This window comes from Pelodiscus sinensis, chromosome 19 (genome assembly GCF_052426305.1).
Source record: "Pelodiscus sinensis isolate ZL-2025 chromosome 19, ASM5242630v1, whole genome shotgun sequence".
NCBI lineage: Eukaryota > Metazoa > Chordata > Testudines > Trionychidae > Pelodiscus > Pelodiscus sinensis.
Genome location: NC_143070.1, coordinates 1,899,405 through 1,917,500, shown reverse-complemented (window position 1 = coordinate 1,917,500; position 18,096 = coordinate 1,899,405). Strand labels below are relative to the sequence as shown.

The 18,096-nt window shown below is 55.3% G+C and overlaps 1 protein-coding gene across 5 annotated transcripts in view; it reads right to left on the bottom strand.

Moving 5' to 3' along the window:
• The window catches only part of NCR3 (natural cytotoxicity triggering receptor 3), a 22,719-nt gene extending 4,814 nt beyond the window's left edge, over positions 1-17,905 (bottom strand). The window contains exons 1-5 of one of the 5 annotated variants that reach the window (XM_075918303.2): positions 13,204-17,447; positions 10,226-10,576; positions 9,829-9,951; positions 8,850-8,890; positions 7,117-7,732 (exon numbers count right to left, since the gene is read on the bottom strand). In XM_075918303.2, the coding sequence (XP_075774418.2) occupies positions 7,619-7,732; positions 8,850-8,890; positions 9,829-9,951; positions 10,226-10,576; positions 13,204-13,258 (684 nt within the window). In that variant the 5' untranslated portion in view covers positions 13,259-17,447 and the 3' untranslated portion in view covers positions 7,117-7,618. The other 4 variants (XM_075918302.2, XM_075918298.2, XM_075918299.2 and 1 more) reach the window with 4 other exon arrangements.
• Between the last annotated feature and the right edge of the window lie 191 nt (positions 17,906-18,096).

Genomic DNA, 18,096 nt, shown 5'->3' with positions numbered 1-18,096 from the left:
TTATCCATTAGGCACAGCAGGCACAGTGCCTAGGGCCCACCATACTTTTAGGGGCCCACGAAAATGTTTGATTTCTTTTAAAATCAGAAGAAGAAAAATGAACTTTTAGGGGCGAAGAAAATGTTTTCATTTTTTTCTCACATCAGAAAAAAAATGAAACTTTTAGGGCCCACGAAAATCTATTACATTTTGCCTAAAACAGAAACAAAGAAAATGTTGAAGTATTTAAAGTTATATCAAAAATCATTGTTAATATTTTTTTTAATGGAGGAAGGGGCCCACGAAAGTCATAATGCGGCCCCGCGTGGTAGTCTGGTGTAGCTGAAACGAAAGACAGAACTATGCAGCACTTTAAAGACTAACAAGATGGTTTATTAGAGGATGAGCTTTCGGGGGTCAGACCCACTTCCTCAGATCAAATAGTGGAAGAAAATTGGCATGACCATATATACCAAAGGGATACAATCAAAAAAAAGTGAACACATAAAAAGGACAAATCAAATTTCAGAACAGAGGGGGGACGAGGGGGGGAGGTTAATATCTGTGAGCTAATGATATTGGAGGTGATAATTGGGGAAGCTGTCTTTGTAATGGGTAAGGTAATTAGCATCTCTGTTGAGACCCAGGCGAAAAGTGTCACATTTAAGCATGCATGACAGTTCAGAGGTTTCCCTTTCAAGTCTGGTGTGAAAATGTCTTTGAAACAGGCTGCAGTCGCGGCTACAGCGTGAGCAGAAACCCAGGGAGACTATAATTCAGTCTATGCTTCTCTGAGGAGTTTGATGATAACTTGGGACTTTGGGAATAGGGCAGATGAGCTGATTAGAGACCAGCTCATGGAGAAAACAGCGATGCTTCATGTCAGACAGGTTCCCAACCTTTTTCGGTCCCCGTACCTCCTCGGCTTTTAGTAAACCTTCCCGTACCCCCTATTCAATAGGAAAGGAAATAAATTCTAGACTAAAATCCACAACTTTTTCCACTCACACGACTACTTTTGGAATATTGTGGTTAGGATAATCTAGTTATTTACCAAGTATTCCCCGTGCCCCCTTGACAAGCTTCTCGTACCCCCTGGGGGTATGCGTACCCCAGGTTGGGAACCCCTGATGTAAGAGAACGCTGGCTTCTAGAACCACAACTGACACTGGAAAAAGCAATAAGCATTGCTACCCAGACCGAGTCAGCTAGCAGAAGCCAAAATAATGAGCATGGATACAGGAGGCCCAGTCCAGGCTGTGACTCCTTTGCAGAAAAGTCCACTCTCACTGCAGACAAACAATCACAAGGAGAAAACTAATAAAAACACCACATTTGCCAGCTTAGAAAAGAGGAGACTAAGCAGGGCTAGGAGAGAGGTCTAGAAAATCAAGTGGAGAAAGTGAAAAACAAATCAATTGAAGTTTTTCTTCACATAGCGCACAGCCAACCTGTGGAACTCCTCGCTAGGGGATGTTGTGAGCACAAGGATTTTAACAGGGTTCAAAAAAGAGCTCGATACAGTCATGGAATTATTTTTTAAGGAAACCAAAATAGATGCACAACGGTTATTATTGAATTAAATTGCGATAGTGCTCAGGAATTAACGAGCACATCGCCACAAATCTGTGCCCTTGGATCGGAACGACATTAGCGCCGTTTGGTTGCATTCGGTTTTAAATCCATTGCATTCGGTGGCAGGGAAGGCCCAGATACGTTCCCGCAATGCCTTCGGATTCCTGTATTGAATTGCAGTTTTTGTGTGGAGACGAAGGTTAGACGACATCGTGGTTAAACTGGGATGATATTTTGCCAGAAATTGTCATCGCGTTCTTGTGATTTTATTTAAATTGCAAAGACCCATTTCGGATTCTGGTTCACGCCCTTGCAAGAATTCTGCCGTGAATCTTAAATTCATTGTCATAATTGGCTATTATGAACAATTGCATTCATTTACTAAGACTGCATTCATTCTGTTTAATTAACTATCCCAAAATAACTAGAAACTCTGAAACAAATTATAGGAAATCGCGAGCTTGACTCTTAAAGTGATTGAAATAACTCAATGGGACGAATGCTTACATTGCTTTCAATATTTGAACGGGACTATTACAAGCCGGGATGCTATTTTAAAGGCATGGCAAAAAATTCGGTGGCCTTGATTTGAAACACTTGGCACCAATTTTCACAGAACGACCGATACAACGTTTTTCCCACAGAGATTAAATGGTAAAGAAAAAGCAATTTGTGTGCGAGTGTTTCTCGGATGCTGAATTTGTTTGCTGGGATTAGATTTGACTCCACAAAAGTTGGCCGTGATTAATATTGAAATATGGGAAACAATTATCCGTCATTCATGTAATCGATTTCTGTCTCTTTCTCGGGCACGAGAATAATTTGCAAAAGGTGCCCAAATCCATCACTTGGATTCGCTCAAAGACATTGCAATAAGTTAGAGTCGATTTAAAGATACAGCTGTAATCTCTTGGTCTGCTATAGATGTTGAAGAGTTTGTTTGTGCAAAATAAAGTCATACAAGATACTTCGTGATGACCTGCAGAGACTAATTTTTGCATAAGAAATCTTGCTACTGAAATTAGCAGAATGTGCTTTTTCTTACACCGGACTATGCTGGTGAAAAGCTGAAATCATTCTCTTGGGTCTTCATCAGAAACAAAGTCCTGTCTATTGTGATAAAAAAAATTTTGCTCACAAAACTAAAATCGAGTTGCCGATTCAGCGGGTCTTTCAGGGCAAAGAAAATTGTGACTGCTCCAAATCACAAAAGGATTCCTGTTACGGAAAGCGTCCTGGAAGATTTACATTGGTTCTGATTTACATTGGCTAGCTATGGGAATTATTCAATAAAACGAATCACGTTTGACGTTGAAACCCAACACTTTTACAACTGTTCTTTTGGCCAGCACAAGAATCAAAACTTCAATTGCAACAATTTCATTGCTTGAACTTTCTTAGAAGTGTAATGAATGCAAAATAATTGTGCCCCTGCTACGAAGAAACATGGGCAAATTTCAAGTAGTGCTCTGTTTTGTTAAATCAATGCGAAAAGATTTGAAAACTAGAAGATTCTGTTGTCGGAAACTCGACTGACTGACGCCCTTTTGTGTTGAAACACAGCGAACATTGTGGGATGAAGAAAAAAAAGCAATACCCTTGATGGAATTCCCATTTTTCAAAAACGTACTAAAAAAAAATTTAAATGGGCAAATTTTAAATAATCCCTTTTGTTAAAACAGCCAAAGTAAAAAATTAACTTCCTAAAAATAACACTGTGTTTTTGAAAAATACTTTCCACAAAGCATGGACAATTTCCTTTTATTTTCAAAAAATAAATTCATTACGCAACTCATGTAAATCAGATACTATTTAAATATGGAAAAAATATCCCAGATTAGCTGCTAAACTTCATCAGTTTGCTCAGATTCATGTGAATTGACTTCTCTCATTTTCTAGGGATGAGAATAATTTGCACACAGTGCCCAAATCCATCGCTTGGATTCACGCCACGATTCTGCACTAAGTGAGGGTCGACGTAAAAGATACGGCCGTAATTTTCTCGTAATAAATGCCTTGTCACAAGGCCCGGTCAAAATTAAACTTCCTTAGTTCTGTTGCACGAACTTGGAAATTATTTTGCGGCTTAATACGTAACGTGCCACCGTCTCGGCCGGGAAAATGGAATAACTCACTGGGCATGATTGTGAAATTATCTCTCGTTATTTCCTGGTCTTACCCATGCAAATCCAGCGGTTCTGAAAGGCGATCAGTGAATTGGGCGGGCGGGATTTCAAGCCCAGCGCAAGGAAGCCTTTCCAAGCTGTTTTCAGCCGGCCCGCTTCCTGCGACGGAAGGGAGTTCTGCCGCGTTCAGCCATTCGCACGAAAAGCAGAAGCGTGGCTGGGGAATTGCACAACGCAGATTGAGGGGCCCTTTGGTGCAGAAGACGCTTGGCCCTGGCACGGAATAAATTTTGTTCCGTGCACCCCGGCGTGTGCACCACCCCGGAGAAATGCCAGCCGAGCTCGGGGCGCTCTGCTAAGCTGCCGGGCGCCGCCGGACTCTCTCCAGCTTACAAGGCACCGACCGGAGACGTGGGGGACTGCCGTGAGTCTCCTGTGCCCCCTTTCCCCGGCCTGGCGGGATCCAGCCACGCGAGGGTCATGCTCTGGTTCGTGCCGCAGTCCACCGGCCACCAGGCACCCTTGCCTATTAAACGCCTCCTGGGTGCGGCTGGGTCCCCTCCTTCGGGGCACTCGGAGCGGGTGCGCACTGAGGGGGAGGGCTGGGGGGCAATGGATAGAGAGGGCCAGATGGTGCCCATCCACCCATCTCCCGGGCCCACAGGCTGCTCTCGCTTTCTGCGCCCGCGGGTGCCCGGGGTACCCGGCAGCCCAGCTCCATCCACGCTCCCCAGGCTGGGGTGTCGCCCCCCCCCCCGCCTCCCTGCCCAGCTCCCCATGCCCCCCCCCCCGGCCGCCCTTCACCTGCGAGCAGGGCCAGCGTCCACAGCGCGGCACCGGGGGCCATGGCTGCCCGGGTGCGAGGGCAGAGGAGTGAGGGCCCAGGACTGGTGCGAGTTGTGCCGGGGGGGGGGAGCGGAGAGAGAACGGGGGGGCCAGGAAATGAGCGGGGGCGAGATTCAGGCCTCCCCGCAGCACGCGTGTCTCGGCAGGCAGGGCGCTTCCTGCCCCACTGCCACGGGGGGAGGGGCCCAGACGCCTGGGTTTTTGCCCCAGTTCGGGAAGGAGAGTGGGGGCTAGTGGTTAGAGCGGGGGGGGGGCTGGGAGCCAGGAAGCCTGGGTTCTCTCCCTGGTTCGGGGAGGAAAGTGGGGCCTAGTGGTCAGAGCCAGGCCTTCTGGGTTCTCTCCCAAGGCCTGGGAGGGCAGTGGGGACTAGTGGTTAGAGCCAGACCTCCTGGGTTCTCTCCCAAGGCCTGGGAGGGCAGTGGGGACGAGTGGTTAGAGCCAGACCTCCTGGGTTCTCTCCCAAGGTCTGGGAGAGCAGTGGGGGCTAGTGGTTAGAGCCAGACCTCCTGAGTTCTCTCCCAAGGTCTGGGAGAGCAGTGGGGGCTAGTGGTTAGAGCCAGACCTCCTGGGTTCTCTCCCAAGGTCTGGGAGAGCAGTGGGGGCTAGTGGTTAGAGCCAGACCTCCTGGGTTCTCTCCCAAGGCCTGGGAGGGCAGTGGGGACTAGTGGTTAGAGCCAGACCTCCTGGGTTCTCTCCCAAGGCCTGGGAGGGCAGTGGGGACGAGTGGTTAGAGCCAGACCTCCTGGGTTCTCTCCCAAGGTCTGGGAGAGCAGTGGGGGCTAGTGGTTAGAGCCAGACCTCCTGAGTTCTCTCCCAAGGTCTGGGAGAGCAGTGGGGGCTAGTGGTTAGAGCCAGACCTCCTGGGTTCTCTCCCAAGGTCTGGGAGAGCAGTGGGGGCTAGTGGTTAGAGCCAGACCTCCTGGGTTCTCTCCCAAGGCCTGGGAGGGCAGTGGGGACTAGTGGTTAGAGCCAGACCCCCTCCGGGTTCTCTCCGGGCTCTGAGAGGGGCATGGGGCTGGGCGTACACATTGGACTCCATTCATTTAGTGGAACAGCATCTTCCCTTTATTGGGTGCCCGTCCTCTCCCGCCCCCCCCCCCCCCCGACACACAGCTCGCGTCTCAGCCTGCCCCAAGGCCCCCACTTCCCCCCTGGGATGAAATGGGCCCGAAGAAACCCGCCTGCCTCGGTTCAAACCTCGCCCGGGCAGCGAATCCCCCTCGGGGAAGACAAACAGACACCTTGCCAGGAGCCGGGGGGACGTTCCCTCTAATTGGGCCCACCCTGTGCGGAATAAAAAGTGTGCTGTGCACCGAGGTGCGTGTGGATATGCACCACCCACACCCAACTGTGGGCGTTCTGCCCATCCGGGGGGCAGCCGCCGAGCACCCCACTCACAGGGGACGCCAACGCCGGGCCGGGGCAGCGTGGGGTCCCTGCTCGGTGCCTCCGCTGTCCGACCCGGTACCGGAACTGAGGCTCCTCCCCGGCGCAGTGGGGGCCCCCAGCTGCGCTCGGGGAGGATCTGGCCCCGGGGCCGGGCTGCACACAGGGGCAGGGGGCCAGCCCCAGCTCGGCCCCCCCCCCGCCCCAGACCGCACGCCCAGCCCCGCCGGCGGAGCAGCGCTGCAGGGCGGGTGCGTAAGAGGCCCCGGGGGTGGAAAAGTGGGTCAGCGGCTCTCGCATGCCCCTCGGGGAGGAAGCAGGCGCCGGCCGCTTCTGCAGCTGCCTGAGAAACCACCGCGGCAGCGGGGAACCCGCGGGCTCCACGGCGCAGCCGGCCTCAGCCCCTCGGGGTCAGGAAGGGGGGAGGGAGGGGGAGAGGCCGCTGCTGGCCACTGCGGGAGAGGCGGGGGTGAGGGGCCCCGGCAGGGCTGTGGGGCGGGAGTGAGGGGCACCGGCAGGACTGGGGGGCAGGGGCTGTGGGGTGGGAGTGAGGGGCACCGGCAGGACTGGGGGGCAGGGGCTGTGGGGTGGGAGTGAGGGGCACCGGCAGGACTGGGGGGCAGGGGCTGTGGGGTGGGAGTGAGGGGCACCGGCAGGGCTGGGGGGCAGGGGCTGTGGGGCGGGAGTGAGGGGCACTGGCAGGACTGGGGGGCAGGGGCTGTGGGGCGGGAGTGAGGGGCACCGGCAGGGCTGGGGGGCAGGGGCTGTGGGGCGGGAGTGAGGGGCACCGGCAGGGCTGAGGGGCAGGGGCTGTGGGGCGGGAGTGAGGGGCACCGGCAGGGCTGGGGGGCAGGGGCTGTGGGGCGGGAGTGAGGGGCACCGGCAGGGCTGAGGGGCAGGGGCTGTGGGGCGGGAGTGAGGGGCACCGGCAGGGCTGGGGGGCAGGGGCTGTGGGGCGGGAGTGAGGGGCACCGGCAGGGCTGAGGGGCAGGGGCTGTGGGGCGGGAGTGAGGGGCACCGGGAGGGCTGGGGGGCAGGGGCTATGGGGCGGGAGTGAGGGGCACTGGCAGGGCTGTGGGGCAGAGGCTGTGGGGCGGGAGTGAGGGGCACCGGCAGGGCTGTGGGGCAGGGGCTGTGGGGCGGGAGTGAGGGGCACCGGCAGGACTGAGGGGCAGGGGCTGTGGGGCGGGAGTGAGGGGCACCGGCAGGGCTGGGGGGCAGGGGCTGTGGGGCGGGAGTGAGGGGCACCGGCAGGGCTGAGGGGCAGGGGCTGTGGGGCGGGAGTGAGGGGCACCGGGAGGGCTGGGGGGCAGGGGCTATGGGGCGGGAGTGAGGGGCACTGGCAGGGCTGTGGGGCAGGGGCTGTGGGGCGGGAGTGAGGGGCACCGGCAGGGCTGGGGAGCAGGGGCTGTGGGATGGGAGTGAGGGGAGCCCAGGTGGTTGCTGGGGGGGGCACGGGGCTGGCACCCCAGGGCTCTGCCCCCCCCCAGTGCAGGTGGGGTGCAAGGGGGAGCCATCAGTGTCAAGCTGCCCCCTTGTGGCCGACGGCGGAACTGCAGCCCCCAACCCCTGTGTGGGGCAGCAGCACCCCCTGGCGGCAGGATGGAGAAATGCCGCAGGGATGGGGGGTGCCCTATAGATGTGGGGGGTCCCTGCTGCCCCATGGGGGTGGCTGGGGGGGAGGTGGGGTCTCTGTCTGAGCCCCCCTAGCTCCGTCCGCTGCCCCTGACGGTGGCGTAGGTGACGAATTCGCCCCCGGGCGTCGGGCGCCGACCCGGCGTCACCCGCAGCTCCGCGTAGTTCAGCTCCGGGCCCGCGGCCTAGGGCGAGGCAGAGACAGACAGACAGACAGACAGACCTGCCAGCCCCTCTGTCCGCCGCAGCAGCCCCCATCGCCCCATCGCCCCCCGCCTCGTCAGCCCCCCCCCCCCCCCAGCTTCATCAGCCCCCCTGGCTTCATCAGCCCCCCCCCCCCCCCCCCGGCCTCGTCAGTCCCCCCCTAGCTTCATCAGCCCTCCCCGGCCTCGTCAGCCCCCCCCCCCCCCCCGGCCTCGTCAGTCCCCTCCAGCTTCATCAGCCCCTCCATGGCCCCCCCGCCTTGTCAGTCCCCCCCCCCCCCCCCCCCAGCTTCATCAGCCCCCCGGCCTCGTCAGTCCCCCCAGCTTCCTCAGCCCCCCTCCAGCTTCATCAGCCCCCCCCCGGCCCTCATCAGTCCCCCCCCAGCTTCATCAGCCCCCCCCCCCGGCCCTCAGTCCCCCCCCAGTCCCCCCCCAGCTTCCCCCCCCCCCTCAGCCCCCCCCAGCTTCATCAGCCCCCCCCCCCCCCACGGCCTCATCAGTCCCCCCCCAGCTTCATCAGCCCCCCCCCCCCCCGGCCTCGTCAGTTCCCCCCCCCCCCCATCACTTCATCCCCCCCCCCCCCCCCCCACGGCCTCATCAGTCCCCCCCCAGCTTCATCCCCCCCCCCCCCCCCCCCCCCCCCCCCACGGCCTCATCAGTCCCCCCCCATCTTCATCAGCCCCCCCCCCCGGCCTCGTCAGTCCCCCCCAGCTTCCTCAGCCCCCCCCACGGCCTCGTCAGTCCCCCTTTGGCCTTGTCAGCCCTCCCAGTGGCCTGACGCCCCCACCCAGAACCCCCCAAGCACAGTCGCCCCCCACATCCCAAGTCACACCCAGGCTAGGCCTCCCCCAAGCAATGGGGCACCCAGCCGGGAGGGGAGCCCCTGACTCACCAATCCCCCCCTGTGGCACTGGGGTGCCTGTCCCCCCCCAGACTCCCCCATCCCTAGCTCTCCTGCACACGGACCCTGCGTCCCCCACCCCACCCCCAACCATCCCCCACCCCCTGGGATCCTGCACAGTGGAGGGGGGGCGGAAGAGCTGGGCCTGGAGTGGGGGGGAAATGGACCCACATCTGTGGGGCACCGTGGGGGTCTCACCTGCACCAGGGCTTCCGTCCGGGGTCGTGCGTCTCTCCTGTCTGGGGGGAGGGGCCACAATTAGGGCAATTAACCAGAGCTAGGAACCGCTCACGGCAGCCGACAGACAGACAATACCCGACCCCCCCCCCCCGTTACTCCCCCGTTAGAGAAAGGTCGTCTTCCAGGAATTAATCGGTTCGCGGCTGATCACCCGCTGCTCCCCGGTGGGTGGGGGGGGGAACTCACGAGAATCGGGAGCCAGTAACCAGGAGCCACAACTCAAGAATCAGTAGCCGATAGTAGGAAATAGAGATAAATATTCAGTAGTCAGCAAACAAGAATCGGTAGCCGATAGTCAGGAAATAGTGATAAATATTCAGTAGTCAGCAAACAAGACTCAGTAGCTGATAGTCAGGAAATAGTGATAAATATTCAGTAGCCAGCAAACAAGAATCGGTAGCCATTAGTCAGGAAATAGTGATAAATATTCAGTAGTCAGCAAACAAGACTCAGTAGCTGATAGTCAGGAAATAGTGATAAATATTCGATAGCCAGCAAACAAGAATCGGTAGCCGATAGTCAGGAAATAGTGATAAATATTTAGAAGTCAGCAAACAAGAATCAGGTGCTAACAACCGATAGCCAGGAGCCAATTACCAATCAGTGCTCTCAGTAGCTAGTAATGAATAGCTAATAATTAGTTGCCAATCACTGATAACAATGAGTCAATGACCAGTCATTATTAATCAATAGCCAATAATCAATGAGTCAGGCTCCCTGGTTAGGGGTCAGGGTGAGCATCGGGGTCTCTGGTTAGGGTCAAAGTCCCTGGTAAGGGGTCAAGATCCCCAGTTAGGGGTCAGGGCCCCTGGTTAGGAAGCCAGGGTGGAGTCTCCTGCTGGGAGAGTTGGAATCGAGGTAGGAGCCCTGGGGAGGGTCAGAGTTAAGGGTAAAATCTCTGTCTCAAGTTGCGGGCAGCCCCCTCCCCAGCTCTCACCTTTTCTCCGCTTGCGGCAGATCCAAAGCAGGACGGCAACTCCGAAAGCGACCCCCACAGCGGTGCCCAGCCACAAGCCAAGGGTGCCCAGTGCCGGGGAGTCCGGGGGGAGTGAGGGGGTGTCTGGCAGGCAGGAGAGGAGAGGAGAAAAGGGAGAGTGAGAGAAAGCGGCTGGATGATGAATAGATACCTGTTCGCACCCTTCCTTTCTCCCTTCCTTCCTGTGCTGCCCTGCGCTCCCCCCTTCTGCTCTAACCACTAGCCCCCACTCCCCTTGCAGAGCCAAGGGGAAAAACCAGAAGTCCTAGCTCCCAGCCCCCCTGCTCTAACCACTAGCCCCCGCTCCCCTCCCAGACCCCGCAGGGAACCCAGGCCTCCTGGGCTGCCCTGGACTCACCCGCTTTCACCACCAGGAGCCGGGTCCCGTTCCCCTCCCCCTCTCCCACCGTGGGGATCTTCACCCGGCACCGGTAGGTCGCGGCGTCGTAGGGCCTGAGGTCGCGGAGCCGCACGTCTGCTCGCCGGTCCTGCAGGAAGCTGCGGCTGGGGGTGCCGTTCACCCGGCCCCGGAACTGCAGGGTGGCGTCGCTCACCTCTAGCCGGGCGCCCGCCTCCTCCTTCACCCAGCGGTAGCTGCCCAGTGCCGCCGGCCGGCTGCTGTTGTACCGGCAGGGCAGGGTGACGGAGCCGCCCTCGGGGGCCCGCACAGAGCCGGGCTGGGAGACCCGGACCTCCTGCGCCCAGCAGCCTGAGGGATCCAAGGCCCGAGGGTCAGCAAGAGAGAGAGAGAGACAGACAGACCCCTCTCCCCATCCCAAGCCAGGAATCCCAGCTCCCAACCCTCCCCCGCTCTAACCACTAGACCCCACCACCCTCCCAGAAATGAGGAGAGAACCCAGGAGTCCTGGCTCCTAACCCTCCCCCGCTCTAACCACTAGACCCCACCACCCTCCCAGAAATGGGGAGAGAACCCAGGAGTCCTGGCTCCTAACCCTCCCCCGCTCTAACCACTAGACCCCACCACCCTCCCAGAAATGGGGAGAGAACCCAGGAGTCCTGGCTCCTAACCCTCCCCCGCTCTAACCACTAGACCCCACCACCCTCCCAGAAATGGAGAGATAACCCAGGCGTCCCGGCTCCTAACACTGCCCTGCTCTAACCACTAGCCCCCACTTCCTGCCCTGAGCCAGCCACAGGACTCTGGCTGAGTCCGTCACGCCCTTCGCTGGGTCTTGTGGCCTGGCAACTCTTGGTTTCCAAGCCGGGTGTATGGTCCCCGGGTCTTCCCGGCTGGCCAACCCATGGTCCACCCACAGCTTGTCTCGGCCAGACACCCCACCGTGCCCTCCCGCCCGTCCTGCGTCGGAGCCTTGTTTTCCCCTCCGTCGACACGCCCCTGGGACACATGGCCCGAGCTCTGAGGCCGTCGGTCTCCGCTTCGACGCCGTCCCGTCGCTGTACAGGCCAGACTCAGGAACGACATCGTACGGTCACTTCGTGGCACCGTGTGTTCCGAGCCACGCCGGAGAAAATCCACGATGTGCATTAAAAGTGCCCGCATTTCCCTCCCGGGCGTGGGCCTGCTGATGTGCCTGACAATTCTGGCCAGTTTATCTCGATAGGCGGCGGTTTTTCTTCAACGCCTCGCTCTTGGGGTCAGGCGGAGAGGTGACATTTGTAGCTTTTGTTTACCAAACACTCACACTCCCACACACCCAGTTTCTAGCCCTTTGGGTGGTGGAGAAAACTCAGAAAATGCAACTGCGAGAGAGAAAAATACAGAAAATCTTCGCCGTGCACAGAAATGCTTTGGTTGAGATTTCGAGGGTTTGCAGCACTCACGACATGTTGGGTTCCTTCCCGAAAACCCTCTAATGTGAGCTGAGAATTTCATTTTCACAGAAAAGCTGTTTGTCGGGGGGAAACTTTTAGACAAGATTTCAGTCGCACCCAACACCAAGAAAGAAAGAAAGAAAGAAAGAAAGAAAGAAAGAAAGAAAGAAAGAAAGAAAGAAAGGAAACATGTACAGAAAAGGCCCTCCCATGAGGCATGAACATTGATGATGCACATGAATTGGCCATTGTAAACATAAAACCATATTACTAGCTAAGCACTTTAAATGCATTTTTGCTTACTCATAATCTTTGATGTGAGAGCCCAGTTTGTCCTGTGAACGTTCAGGAGCAGCATTGCTAACCTTGGCCATCCTTTAGTTGCCCCCAAAAAATCAGGAGATTTGCCTAAAAATCACAGTTTTAAAAAGACTCGCTATTTGGCTTTCTGCCGTTTGAGCCGTTTGAATGTTTCTCCACAGCCCAAGATGCTAGAAGGCTAGCGAGTTGTTTAAAAGAAACGCTGGCCTTTCCCCACAAGGAATCGCCTTCATGTTCCAGCACCAAATACTGCCAGGCTCAAATCTTGGGCCGACAGTTTGAGACGGTAGCAACGTCGAGGGTGAAAATGGGGCTTTCTTGTCGCAGTGGAAGCTGAAAGGAGAGAATTTGTTTTCGCTTTTCACCCAAGGCTGTCGTGGTTCCAAAGCCAAGAAAACGTGGAATAGACACAGACTAAAACGTCCAGATTAACGATCTCAGATAATCCCCATTTCTCCTGTTGCGATTCTGTCCGTGTTTGCACGCAGAGTGACTGCTGGGCTTGGTTAGAAAATCGCTCACCTCCGAAAAAAAAATCTCTCCGGTTTTCAAACATGAAAACTGTTGTACTTCAGTTTAGTACCTCGGTACCTTCGGTGGTCTGAACTGTCAGGAACAGCATCACCTGCTCAGGGTCACCCTGGCGCGCTCCTGACAGGACCTATGCTCCGTCGGTGATGAGAAACTTTCGGCTGCGTGCTTAACAATCGGTACTTCCTTTATCTAGAGCGTTAGACCCGGTGCACTTGGATCAACACAGGAGAACTTTGAGAGACCCCGGAAACAACGGATGCAGGCCAGGTTTGGAATCAATCAAGCAGGTTTATTGCCAAATGCAAAGCTCTACCAGTTGGTAACAGAGATCAGTCCAATGTTACACCACTGCGCACTATGGCCCGCGTTGACAAGGTACCAACGCCACCTTATCTTCAGGAAAGTTGGGAGTAATCCCAGCTGTTGCATTCCTGAAGCGTGAAAATAATTAATTTATGGGAATTATTTAAAGTAAAATTTTACCTTATCTGTTTTCTTTCTTATGTTCTATTTTGAATTATGTTCTATTTTGAAAGTTTCTATTAAAAACTAACTTTTAACAGAGAGAGGGAGAGTCGGGAGAAGGTAAAGAGACTCGAGTCGAGAGAGTTTAACTGTTCAAGTTCCCCTAAAATACAGCCAGCAGCAAATTTAGCACAGTGAAAAAAGCTACAAAGGAAAACATACCGGTGTGTAAAACTATCTCAGACAGAAGAATGCATTTTAGCTGAGTGCAGGGCATGCTTCCATGGGTTTGAGTCGTTGGAAACCTGAACCCTGGATTTTTATCCCGACTCTATGAGTGGGGGAAGTTACCTGCGCTTGTAAAAACTGAATTTCTTCCCACGGTGCCTGTTGTTGTCAGCGTGCGAGGCGAATTGCGGAGTGCCTGTACATGCTGCACTTCGGGGAAATTCCATGCGTGCCTGCATCAATGCTTGTGAGCCTGCGTAATCTTGCTTTTTCACCTTGAAATTCGTTTTTGCTCAGATTCCTGCGAGCAAGTCGTAGCTTCTGTCTGCTAGTGAGCTCTGTGAACTGTTCCATTGTCTCCTTCCTTTTATTGACCGCTTCAGTGCACTAACTTTTCCCCTTCTGCCAGGCACCCGTCCAAGTTCAGCTGGAACCTGGCTTTTATCAGACGGCTGCGGTTGCACTGCAGTGGACTCCGTCTCATCTTTCAAATTTGCCCGGGTCACCTTTGGTCATTTCTATCCCACGGCTTCAGGTCCTGTGAAAGTTCCCAAAGGCTGTTGCTTTGCTAGGGACGGCACTTTTCTCTTTGCCAAGGTTGCTTCTTTTTCTTCCCGAGTCTGTTCCATTCCTCGGGCGGCTAGCCCTGTGGCCGGCTGTTTAAGCCACCTCGCTGCCATAGACATAAGTTGCAAAATTTTAGGCTTTTGAGTACTATTGCTGTTTTTCAACGCTTCAGTTTCTACTGTGGCTGTACATATACTGGTGTCTCCAGACTCTTTTTTAAACTCCTATGGGTAGCAAGTTTAAAACTAATAAAAGAAAGTTCTTCTTCACACAGCGTGTAGTCAACCTGTGGAACTCCTTGCCAGAGGAGGCTGTGAAGGCTAGGACTATAATAGAGTTTAAAGAGAAGCTGGATAAATTCATGGAGGTTAGGTCCATAAAAGGCTATTAGCCAGGGGATAAAATGGTGTCCTTGGCCTCTGTTTGTCAGAGGCTGGAGAGGGATGGCAGGAGACAAATCACTTGATCATTGTCTTCAGTCCACCCTCTCTGGGGCACCTGGTGCTGGCCACTGTCGGCAGACAGGATACTGGGCTAGATGGACCTTTGGTCTGACCCAGTACGGCCGTTCTTATGTTCTTATGTTATGTTCCTTTTTTAGCAATCCACCAGGTCCGTATTTCATCAAAACCTAACAGGGTTTGAAGGGAATGTAGATGGGAGTTACCGAACTCGTGATTTTCTGCCATTTTAGATGTTAGATTGCAAACAGATCAACAGAACCGTTCGCCTTCTTGCCAGCTCAGCAGTCGGGCTCACTGGTGTCGTCCTTCAGTTTTGTACCTCGGTACCTCTGAAAGGTCAGTGACACCATCAGCTCGGGATTCAACAAAGACAGTGAATGGCTAGCCAGCTACAGAAGCAGTTTCTGCTCTCGGGGTGTTCATACCTCCAGATCAGCTGCTAGAAGTGGGCCTCGTCCTTCCTGATTTAACCTTGGTATCTCTAGCCTGATTCTTGCCTGCATAGTTATACCTGCCTCTGGCAATTTCCACGGCAGGCATCTGACAAAACCGGGCTTTGCGGGCGAAAGCTGATGCTCCGATACATCTGTTCGTCTATACGGTGCCACAGGACTCCTTGTCGCTTTTGCAGATCCAGACTAACACGGCTATAACTCTGCTACTGAACTGTCAGCATCGTCCGATCCGGGTCATCCTGACGCGCTCCTGACAGGACCTCGGCTCCATCGGGGATGCTAAACTTTCAGCTGCGCGTATAACACTCGGTGCTCCCTTTGTCTAGAGCGCTAGACCCTGTGCACTCGGGTCAACCCAGGAGATCTCAGAGAGGCCAGGAAACACCGGGTGCAGGCTAGCTTTGAAATCAATCGAGCACGTATTGTCCAGAGATCCTACAACGCTACACCACTGTGCCTTGTGGCCTGCGTTGACACGGTACCAACACTGCCATAGAACAGATATTAACAGCAATCCGCTAGAGTTAACCCACTGTGTTTTCTGTATGTTTAACCAACACCACCTGCATTCGGGCACCTAGTACGCCCCCAAGATCTGCCGGAAAGCACCTTCATGGTGTCCTTTCATAGACAAGTCCAAACAGCTCCCAGCACTTCTTTACATACTGGGTTGCACCCTCTGTTCCCTCCTTACCACCCCTTACCTTGTGCAAGGGGGGCTGCTCTTCTAGTCATCATCCTGTCAGTTTCAACCTGATCCTGAACCTAGTTTGGTATGTACCTATCTCCTAGGGCAGTGGTTCCCAGCCAGGGTGTGGTGGAACCCTGGGGTTCCGCACACCATCGTCAGGGGTTCCGCGAGAAATCGTGGAATAAATAAATAACGATTTTGAAATACCGCGAACAAATCCAAAGATCCCTCAAACTCTCACGGGAATTTTTGTCCAGCAGTTGGCAATGCTGGAGTCATCTTCAGACGCTACCACCTGCCTCTTTATTTTGTTTTGGTCAGTTCGTCTCTACGGTTATATTTCGTTTTATTGCCTGCCCTTCTGCGTCCCAGAATTCTCCACGTTTCTAGTCTTTTCTAGTGCACGTTACGGTCGTTGGCTGGTTTGTAGATTTGTAGTCTTTGCGCAGTTTTGTCATTCACGTTTTTACCGAAACTGTGGTTGTTTCCGTGTATCTAAAATCTCACCTATGTAACAGTATATAGGGTCGGGCCAATCTTCTTCCACAATTTGATCCGAGGAAGTGGGTCTGACCCACGAAAGCTCATCCCCTAATAAACCATCTTGTTAGTCTTTAAAGTGCTGCATTGTCCTGTCTTTTGTTTCAGTCAGACTAACACGGCTGCATCTCTACAACTATTCTATGTAACAGTATGTTAATACGGCCCGTCGAAAATCAAAACAATTGGAAGTATGTGAAAAGAAGGCGCGTCAGTGAAGGAGAGGGCAGTGAAAATGAATCAAAATTATCAGAGCCAAGTATGCGTGAAACAGGAAGGCTGTGTCTAGACTGGCAAGTTTTTCCAGAAAATCATCTGATTTTGCGGAAAAACTTGCCAGCTGTCTACACTGGCTGCTTGAATTTCCGGAAAAGCACTGACGATCTCATGTAAAATCATCAGAGCTTTTCCGGAAATACTATGCTGCTCCCGTTCGGGCAAAAGTCTTTTTCTGAAAGTGTTTTTGCGGAAAAGCATCCTGCCAATCTCAATGCGATTTTTCCGAAAATGCTTTTAACGGAAAACTTTTCCGTTAAAAGCATTTTCGGAAAATCATGCCAGTGTAGACGTAGCCGAAGAGAAGTGACTGATATTAAAAGAATTTGCCTTTACAATGACAGTTACTTGGCCATGGGTATTACGTGGACTGGAGACAAAAATTGCCCCATTCCATTGGGGTTCCTCGGGATATGAAAAATTATTTTAGGGGTTCCTCCATGGGAAAAAAGTTGGAAATCACTGTCCTTAAGATGTGCCGTTCCTCCCTTTCGGCTTACAGTCTGTATTTGGTACTTCCCTGGGTTCCTGAGCCGAAGTCTTGCTCATGAGATTCCCGGCATGGGGCTGTTTTCATGTTAAAGGCCTATTCAGGCCTGCTGACGCCATGCGACTGACCCTCCACTTACTCCAAAAACGGTGGTTCAGAGAATTGTCCGGGGACGGTTTTTGCAGAACAACGTTGGGGAGTGCCGAAAACCATCCGGTTTGGCATTAACGAAAAATAAAATCACTTCCAATCCTTCGCCGTCTCCGGACGCCAACACCGCCGGCTGGAAAGCGGGGCGTTTGGCACGGAGAACACTTTGGGTTTCTCGGAAACTTTTTGACGGACGGAGCAAAAGACACGTCAGCGTCTCCGGCTTTTCGAACCAGCCCGGTTTCTAGCCCCGATTTGGAAAAGCCGGCTCTCATTCTGGAGCACACGCAGCGGGGAATATTGCGGGGAAACGCAGCTGAAAGCCACACAAAGGGGGTTTCTTTTCAGCCTGGCTCCAGCACAGCCGTCGGGACTCGCTCGGGGTGCAAAAGGGGGTCCAGCAGGCGAGGGGGGAGCATGTCAGGAATGGGGGGCAAATTCCCTCCGGATGGGGATTTGGGGAGCTGGGATGTCACCACCCAACCAGGGGCCTTGGGGGGTGAATGAGGGAATTCCCTGCACCCCGAGGGGTTGTGGTGGGACCCCATTCGGGGAGGGGGGGATCGGCTGTGGGAGGGGCCCCAGGGCTGGGAGTCGGGGGGCACGGGGAGGGGCCCCCTTACCGGAGCAGGCGAGCAGGGTGAGACAGAGCCGGCGCAGAGCCATGGGGCCAGGGAGCCGGGGGGCCAGAGTGAGACCCCGACCCCACAGGGTGGCAGCATCCAGCCAGCCCCAGCGGACGTGAGTCATGGAAAGTAGAGAGAGCGGGGCCAGCGGGGCCCGGAGAGGAACGCCCACGCTGGGCCGGAAACCTGCCTCCGGCTGGCCCCCCTGCCCGGCCGCGGCCCCCCGGCCCTGCCCCCCCCAGAGCCCTGCCGGCTTACCATGCCGCATCCCCCCAGCCCTGTCATACTGCCCTGCCGCAGGCCCCCAGCCCTGCTCCCCCAGATCCCTGCCCCCTGCCACTCCATCCTGCCATGGCCCCCCAGCCGTGCCCCCCCAGAGATCTGCCCCCCCGGCCATGCCCCCCACCCTGCTGCAGCCCCTGCCCCCCAACCCTGCCCCCCCTGCCCTGCCATGGCCCCCAGAGTCCTGCCTCCCAGAGCCCTGCCCCCCCACCCTGCTGCAGCCCCTCACCCCATCACAGCCTCTGCCCCCCAGCCCTGCCACTGCCCCTCGCCCCACCCCAGCCCCTGCTAGCCCAGGCCTGCCCCCCCACAGCCCTGCCCCTCCCCCACAGCACTGCCGGTGCCC